The 8,193-nt window shown below is 49.0% G+C and overlaps 1 protein-coding gene across 1 annotated transcript in view; it reads left to right on the forward strand.

Moving 5' to 3' along the window:
* The window catches only part of VIT (vitrin), a 75,761-nt gene that overhangs the window by 36,821 nt on the left and 30,747 nt on the right, over nt 1–8,193 (forward strand). Inside the window, exons 7-9 of the mRNA XM_021697711.1 lie at nt 3,809–3,865; nt 5,076–5,131; nt 5,551–5,560. Coding sequence (XP_021553386.1) covers nt 3,809–3,865; nt 5,076–5,131; nt 5,551–5,560 — 123 coding nt within the window. The remainder of the gene's footprint in view (nt 1–3,808; nt 3,866–5,075; nt 5,132–5,550; nt 5,561–8,193) is intronic.

An 8,193-nucleotide genomic window follows, 5' to 3' on the forward strand; every position in this document is an offset into this window, starting at 1 on the left:
GGAAGGAAGGAAGGAAGGAAGGAAGGAAGGAAGGAAGGAAGGAAGGAGGAAGGAAGGAAGGAAGAAAGGAAAGGAAGGAAGGAGGAAGGAAGGAAGGAAGGAGAAAGGAAGGAAGGAAGGAGGAAGGAAGGAAGGAAGGAAGGGACGCTGGATGAGGGAGCCCCACAGCGAAGAGTTTTCCTCTTTCTGAACTTCAGGCTCTTGACTTTTAGAGCCCTTAATTCTTTCAAAGACTTCAGAGGACTTGAGTAAGTTGTTTGCTCCTGGGGCCTCCTTGGAGGAGGTCGATTTTTACATAACACATATAATTAAACATGTGGCATATTTATTTGGCTACACTGGGAGCCTGGAAATCCTGGGACACGTTGGGCCTTGCTTGTAGAAACCTCAACCACCTCAGGTTGTGGTTCCCACCCTGGCACAGTCTCATTATTCCTGGCCGGGGCACAGGGCCGTTGGCCGGCAGCCTCCCAGCCCATCAGCCTCCCTCTTCAACCTCGTCCAGCCCCCACGCCCAGGCCGCCCCACAGACTGCCAGGCAAACAGTCAGAGTGAGGGCTCCGGCCCGCATCCACCGTAGCTGCCAAGAAAGGGGCCAAACTGGGCGGGGAGGAGGGGACAGAGGGCGAGAAAAAAATGATATTGCCAACTCAAAGGATTTTCTGTAGGAACGAAGAGAAGTGAAAATGGGTGTTTGAAGGCCTGTGTCTTTTTGTTAATAACAGTTAGTTGAGATACTTTTCACGTATCATACAATTCACCCATTTAAAGTGTACAATTCAGTGATTCTTAGTAATCACCAAGTTCTGCAACCATCACCGTGACCGATTCTAGAACAAGAAAAAGAAACCCTGTGCCCATGAACTAATCCCTCCTTCCCCAGCCCCAGGTAATCGCCCATCTACTTTCATGAATGCCTATATTAATGTATGGCCATAGATACTTGCTGTGATATTTTAGCCCAACTAAAATAATATTTAGTGCACAGATAATCCCTTTTCTTCTTCAAATGAATTGAGAATGTTCTGCCAACTCTAACAGAGTAACTCTTCTACTGCTGATAGACAAGTGAGTTGTTGTTACTACATTTATTAAGGGCTTTCCCCTCTCTTTTTATATGTGACTAGAGTCAAAAGATTCTAGAAGTTGGTTGTGGATGGGGTGGCCAAGTAAAAGCTAATTTATTTATTCAATCAACAAATATTTATTGACTGCCTACGATGTGTCAGGCACTGTTCTGGGATCTTGGGCGACACGTAGGAACACATTGTACCGAGATCCCTGCAACAGGTCGCTTCAGCTCTAGACACCTAGAAGTGTGTAGCCAGAACAGGAACAATCTGCATTTGAGGTCTGTGAGTCCTCTTTGCTCTACAACGAGATAAAGAGCTGCCGCTCACACAGAACATAAGAACTTGGAGGGAGTCTAGTGGAAAGCGGAAACTTCGTAGCCGGAAAAGAGAGGCGCTCTCCCGGCCCAGGGAGAGGAGCTGATACAGGTGGAGGAACAAGGAAGATGGGGCTGGACACCCCTTAACTGACCCATGAATGGGTAAACCTAACAAGATAGTGCGGAACAAGTCAAGGCTGGGGGTAGGGGAGCCAAGAGCCAGAGCGATAGAGACCTCTCGGACGGACAAGAGCGAGGCTGTTCTGTTGGTCACGGGAGATGCCAAGGACTACACAGGCACCAACGGGAGCTGGGCAGCTGCAGGGCCGCATCCCAGGGCCAGAGGGGGCAGCCTGTAGAACCAGATCCACAGATATGCGGAAGAAAGAGTTCTGGAAAAGGCCTGCTGCAGGGTCAGCTAAATCTACCACAGGCTTCCAAGGGTGGGGTTGCTTTGCTGGGCATTATTTTCCTAGTCAGGTTCCTTCCAAGAAGTGCCACAGTTGCCTCGGGAGACCTAACTGATTACGTCTGTCCACAAAGAAGGGGCAGACCAAGGAGGGGAGCAGAGCGTCACCTAGTGGCAAGGTATGCGGATGGCTGTGGGCATTCACCTTTCCAGGGAGGCGGAGGGAGACCAGCATCTCCAACTGCCCTTCCCGCCCCCCACAGGCGATTTCCCTTCTCTTTTTCTTTTTTTTTTAAAGATTTTATTTATTTATTTGAGAGAGAGAGAATGAGAGACAGAGAGCATGAGAGGGAGGAGGGTCAGAGGGAGAAGCAGACTCCCTGAACAGCAGGGAGCCCGATGCGGGACTCGATCCTGGGACTCCAGGATCATGACCTGAGCCGAAGGCAGTTGCTTAACCAACTGAGCCACCCAGGCGCCCCAGGCGATTTCCCTTCTCGCCAACACTTATCTCCTCTCTGAAAGTTTATCTTGTTTTCTTAAAATCCAATCTTACAAATAGCAAGAAAAAGAGGAACCTTCCCGTAGAAAAATGGGGGAAGGTCATGACCAGGCAAGGCACAGTGGAAGGACTGTGAGCGACCCAGAATTCGCACTTAGGGGAGTACATCCTAAGGTAATTATCATCTGAGGGTGAGAAGGCGCCTGGACACAGGTGTTGTTCCTCATAGAAAAATAAAGATCAGCAGTTCAGTTGTCCACCATCAGAATGGTTAGAGCGATTACCACACAGCTATTAACATTTTGGTGAATATGTGCACTTACTGACATGAGGTTGGCCCGTGACAGACTGTTCGGTCAAAGAAGGAGGCGACAAGGCGACTTGTGTGCCGCACGTGAGAACGTGTGCCTAGAGAGAGGGAAACAGTACTTTACGCCATGGTTGCGTATCAGTAGCTGCAGGATAGAAGGATTGCAGGTGAGTTCTTACTATACGTGGTACGTATTTTTACAGGGAGCACGTGTTCTCTTTACCATTGGAGAGAAAACAAAGCTACTTGGAGTCCGTATTCAGATAATTGGAACAAAGTCAAAGGGAGCGAAACGTTGACTGTGGATAGATTCGGCTTTCCAAGGAACTGATACTGTTCTGTGACCTTCTATCTCTTCCCCTCTGTGAAATTTGGTTCTTTCCCTCAGCTCCTTTTCACATGGTTCCCTTTCCCCCAAAACGGACTTTGCGTCCCTTTTAAAGCCTTGCTTCAGAGAAATTGCCCGATAAATACTGAATGCTGAAGTGTATTTGATTTTCTCACAAAGTAATTAAGGATAACCCATTGTGTACCTTTTTTTTTTTTTTTTTAAGATTTTATTTATTTGACAGAGAGAGATACACAGCGAGAGAGGGAACACAAGCAGGGGGAGCGGGAGAGGGAGAAGCAGGCTTCCCACTGAGCAGGGAGCCCGATGCGGGGCTCGATCCCAGGACCCTGGGATCATGACCTGAGCCGAAGGCAGACGCTTAACGATTGAGCCACCCAGGCGCCACCATGGATAACCCATTGTGTACCTTTAAGATGACTGAAAGCTAATGCTATTTGCATCAATACCATGTTAATGCCGTTTGAGCAAATTGTGAAATGTTAAGTGACATTGCTACTGAAGGATTACTTTAGCCTCCTCAGGAGTGGCACAGTTGAGGAGAATTATTGTAAGAATAATGAAGTGTAAAAAAATACGGCTCTTTAGCAAAAGATACTTACTTTGACAATTGTGAAATACAGGGGTTATTAGTACCTGGAATTTTCAGTCAGTATTTTGAGTTAAATCCCCACCACCACTCCCCTTCTTTTTCCATTTCAGGGCCTCCTTGGGGCAGATTCAGACCACCCAAGGACAAAGCTTTACCTTAGTTCTGACCTTGGTTGGTAATGTCTTGCTAGGTCGGATCATGGAAAGAATGAGAACAGATTAAAATTCATGCTTTGACCAGTGCAATGTTATTACAGATCGCTGGTCCCCCAGCTCTCCCGCAAGCAGCCAGAACAGCGGCCGCGCCAGTCCAGGTAAGGACCTGAACTCACCTTTCCAGCTCCTGGTGGAAGTCGAGCGTGTTTCTATGGCGTTTGTCTTCCCAGATCCTTGCCATTTGATTTAGATTTGGACAGAGAGCCTTAAACTAGTGATTCCAACAGAAGATACTGCTCAAGGGCCCCACTTGTAAGGAAACTTGAAAGGAAAACAAGGGAGCCATTAAATAAGCAAGGCTTTCACCAGTTGTCATTCCCTCCAGGCAATTTTGTGGAGGTTGTGATAGAAATTCCTAAGGATTCAGTAACTAGGCTCTTATAAAGCTGAAAAGGGATACTCTCTGGGGTCTGTGCTTGAGGAACTAGGGTAAAAGAAAGAGAACATTTTTTAGCATTGTCTAGGAAAGGGCAGGGCCGACTTCGGTTGGGTGCTTCTCTGATATGGGGAATAGAAACGCATTCTCTCGCCTCCAGGAATTCTATGAATTATGACACTCCCGACTCTCCTTTCTTCACTTCTGTGTGCATCCCTAAAAGGCTTGGCCGAAACACTGGCATTGCAGAGGGATGAGGCAAGTTCTCTTCTCTGCAATGCCTGTGAGGCCTGCAGAGATTAGAAAGGGAAAATCGAGCAAGGCTGGATGGTTTCTACAAACTCTGCTCAGGGCTTGGGCCACAAGCTGATACACTTGGTAGAAGGACACAATACCTTTTGCAGCCACAAGGCACTGCCGGGGAGGGGGGGGGCAGGTCTGGACCTCCCAAGGAAATGAGTTCAGGCCTTCCTCTTGCTGGGGGATACCAGTCTGTCCTCTGCAGGTTAAAAGATTCCTGGGGACTGTAGGTTCTGTTTGGCTTTGATACCGGATCAGAGCAGGGGCTCCACGGGAGCCCCCAGACAGGACTCGCCCCCAGATAGGAGCTGCACAATTGTACCTTTGCCAAAGGACACGCTGTTGTCCTGGACAAAGGGTTTTAAGAATCAGATTGCTGGGCAAAGCAAGTACTCCAAGGCCATCCTAGCCTTCAACAGGCCTGTGGGACTCTTCAGGCAGCCAAGCATAGGGCACTCCCTCCTCCTGTCCCCATGGCTAGGATCTTTGCCTCCTCCACAACCCCCAAAAGGAGAGCCAACCACAGACAGCTTGACCGACTTCCGAGGAAAAGCGGAACCAGGGGCAAATGAAGGGAAGAGAGCAGCTTGCAGGTTGCATGTGAATCAGCTGGTGCTGTGTCATCCCCTCAGGTATCCAAAGTCAGGATTCTCCCCGAGCTGCTTTCCAGAAACCTGCCAGAGCACAGGTCAACCCGGGGAAGCTGCCGGCTGCTTACCGCCCCGGCTCCACCGGACTGGCAAACACCTTTCTCCCTCCACACTCGCGGCTAGCCTCGGCAGCTCATCTCCATGTCACCAGAGCTTGGGGGCAGGCCAGGGTGTTTTCACCTCCAGAAAATGTCTCTTTGCTTTGTCTGTTCTCAGTGTGTCCGAGAGAAAAATCTCTGACAGTCGGGACACCCAATAGTGTTCCCGGGCTGGGTTGGTTTGAGAGGTCCCCAGCTGGGTGGCTGTGCCCCCACCCTGCACAGCCCAGGACCCACCTCGGAGACTGAGCTCAAATACCCAGATACACCACCGCAAATCAGATGTGCTTCAGGGGGTGGGTGCAACAAGGCACATTACCTGCTCTCCAGCTCCTCTTTGTCACTGCCAACAACCCAAGGTTACTTGCGGTGTTTGATCCCACTCCCTGTCTCGAACTTTACTGCCTCTGGTCCTCTAGCTCTGAGCCTTCTCTTCTTCACGCTCCCATATGCTCTATCTCCTTGAGCCTCACAGATGCTCCCAGCTCCCTATGAACCCTCAAATCCTACCCATTTCTGCTGCTCCTCTCCCTCCATCATCATCCCCGACACTTTGCTCTGAGCCTCCCACCCACTCCCGGAGAGCCCTGGCCTCGGGAGCACCTCCTAGCCCGCGGGCGCCCAGACCTCACTAGTCCCGCAGCCTCCTTGGGGCTCCTGCAGGTGGACGGAAGCCACTCACACACTGTGAGTAAAGGCAGGTCAGAACACTTAGATGCCCTTCTGCCGGCTCTCCCTTCAGAGACAATCATGCCTATCAGGCAAGTCATCCAATTTTTTGGCTAGAAAATCTTGAAAATATGGGATTGGGAAGAATTGCATAAAGTACCTCTGGTCTCATTCGAAACCAAACAAATAAATCCCTTGGGGCATGCCAGATAGAGGCTTCTGCCAGTGTCAGAGAACTTTGAGTGAGCGGTCAGGGGTTTCCCAGCACCATCACTGTTAGACAGAACTTTCTAGAACTCAGGCCCACAGATCCTAATTTGTTTGAACTGGAGCTTCTCAAAGTGTTTTCTGAGGACCTTGCTTCCAGGGATTCTGTAAGGTTCTCCCTTCTCCTACCGCACAACTTTGTGAGGCCAGATTTTCTTTGTGTACTTGAACCAAAACAACATATCACACAGACTGAGGAACAGATATCAGATTCGGTCTGTCTTCTGTTATGCCAGACATTGAAGAAAGTTGTCACTCTTCTCACCGAATTGTTTTTTTAAAAAAACCAGCTGTTTCTCATAAAAAGTATGTTAAAACAGAACAGCTCTATCATTAAATGGGAAATAGTTAATATTCTGTTTCAGATGAGAGAACACATCAATTTTTAATATGATAAAAACAATAGATATGACCCCCACAAACAACAGCCCTTTGGGATCTTCAGTCGTTTTGAAGAGCATGAATTTGAGAGCCTTTCAAATATGTGAAAGGAGCTTTCATGTCCACGTTTAGGTCCCATCTTTTCTAGGGTAAATTTCTCCAGTTCCTACCACAGGTCCTTCTGTGGCCGGTGGTACATCCGTTAGCTACACTACAGTCTGTGAGTGACGCAGAGCAGGGCACCCAGAGCAGAATGCGATCCCACGAGCGTTGTGTGCCCGGGAACTACCTCTCCCAGCCTAAATATCCCGCCTCTATGAAAACATCCCAAGTTACATTTGGGAGAAGTCCTGTCAGCCCATCCGTTCATCTCCTCCTGAACTGGCAATAACTCAAGCCACCAGGACATTTTCTCTTGCTCTTCTAGAGAAGTGGGTCACACCAATCCCGTCTTTGTGCCATTGAGTTTTTTGAACCCAACTTAGAATATCACACTTATCGCTATGAAATTCTCCTTTAGTTTCATCTCTTGTAGTCTTCCTGAATCTTAATTCTGTCATTTAGTGTATTAACTGTCCTTCCAACTTTTCTGTCATCCACAAAATTTTTTTTAAAGATTTTATTTATTTATTTAACAGAAAGAGACACAGCAAGAGAGGGAACACAACAGGGGGAGAGGGAGAGGGAGAAGCAGGCTCCCCGCCAAGCAGGGAGCCTGATGCAGGGCTTGATCCCAGGACCCTGAGATCATGACCTGAGCCAAAGGCAGACACTTAACAACTGAGCCACCCAGGCACCCCATGTCATCCACAAAATTGATGAACATGCCACCTGCCTCTATTCTTGTCACAGATAAAAATACACCACATGGGACCAAATCTCATGAGCCCCACTAAATACCTCATTTGTGTTTAGGGCAACCCATTAACAGACACGAGCAGCTATATATGGACCTAATGAGGTTGTCATTGACCTCAATACTTATCCTCTGCTCCACAGGACACCAGACTTAAAACCCATGAGTGATTCCTGCTGCCCCTCCCGCTATGCCTTCTGCCCACTGATGTAACTTCACACATCCCCAATTTAAGCCACACCCCCCCACACACACACCCACTGCAGAGGAACCATTCTTCAATTTAAAAAAATACAAATTTACTGAGCATGCTGTATGTCAGACACTGTGCTTTGGGTTAGAACTACAGAGATGAATCGGATATTCTCAGATTCTAGAATTGTGCTGCAGGAACTTCTGCCTCTACAGGTAGAGGGTCCCACCCTCTGGTCCTCTGACCCCTCGAGGCCCTGCCACCAGACCCTACCCTCCTTCTGGGCCCTCTGAGCGGGGACGGGGACTCCCTGCGGGCATGGCTGCTCCTGCTGGATTCCCAGGGAGGGAGGGGTGCCCCTGATAATTTCAGTTAGAATTCAGTGACTTCGCCTCAGAACCATTCGGCTTCACGCTGCCATGTTTGATCAAATAAGCTTCACTGGCCTGGAAACCCAACCATGGTGTTAAAGTCGTTTGCGTGAGAAAAGGTGGCCAGGTCCCAAACCAGTATCTCACATGGAGCTCGCAGGGAGGGTAACCCGTGCGCAAACCCAGCATCGTGGATGGGCAGGGTAACCCTGTGCAAACCCAGGACCATGGATGGGCAGGGAGCCCGTGTGCAAACCCAGCATCG

Source organism: Neomonachus schauinslandi, chromosome 10, assembly GCF_002201575.2.
Source record: "Neomonachus schauinslandi chromosome 10, ASM220157v2, whole genome shotgun sequence".
Classification (NCBI taxonomy): domain Eukaryota; kingdom Metazoa; phylum Chordata; class Mammalia; order Carnivora; family Phocidae; genus Neomonachus; species Neomonachus schauinslandi.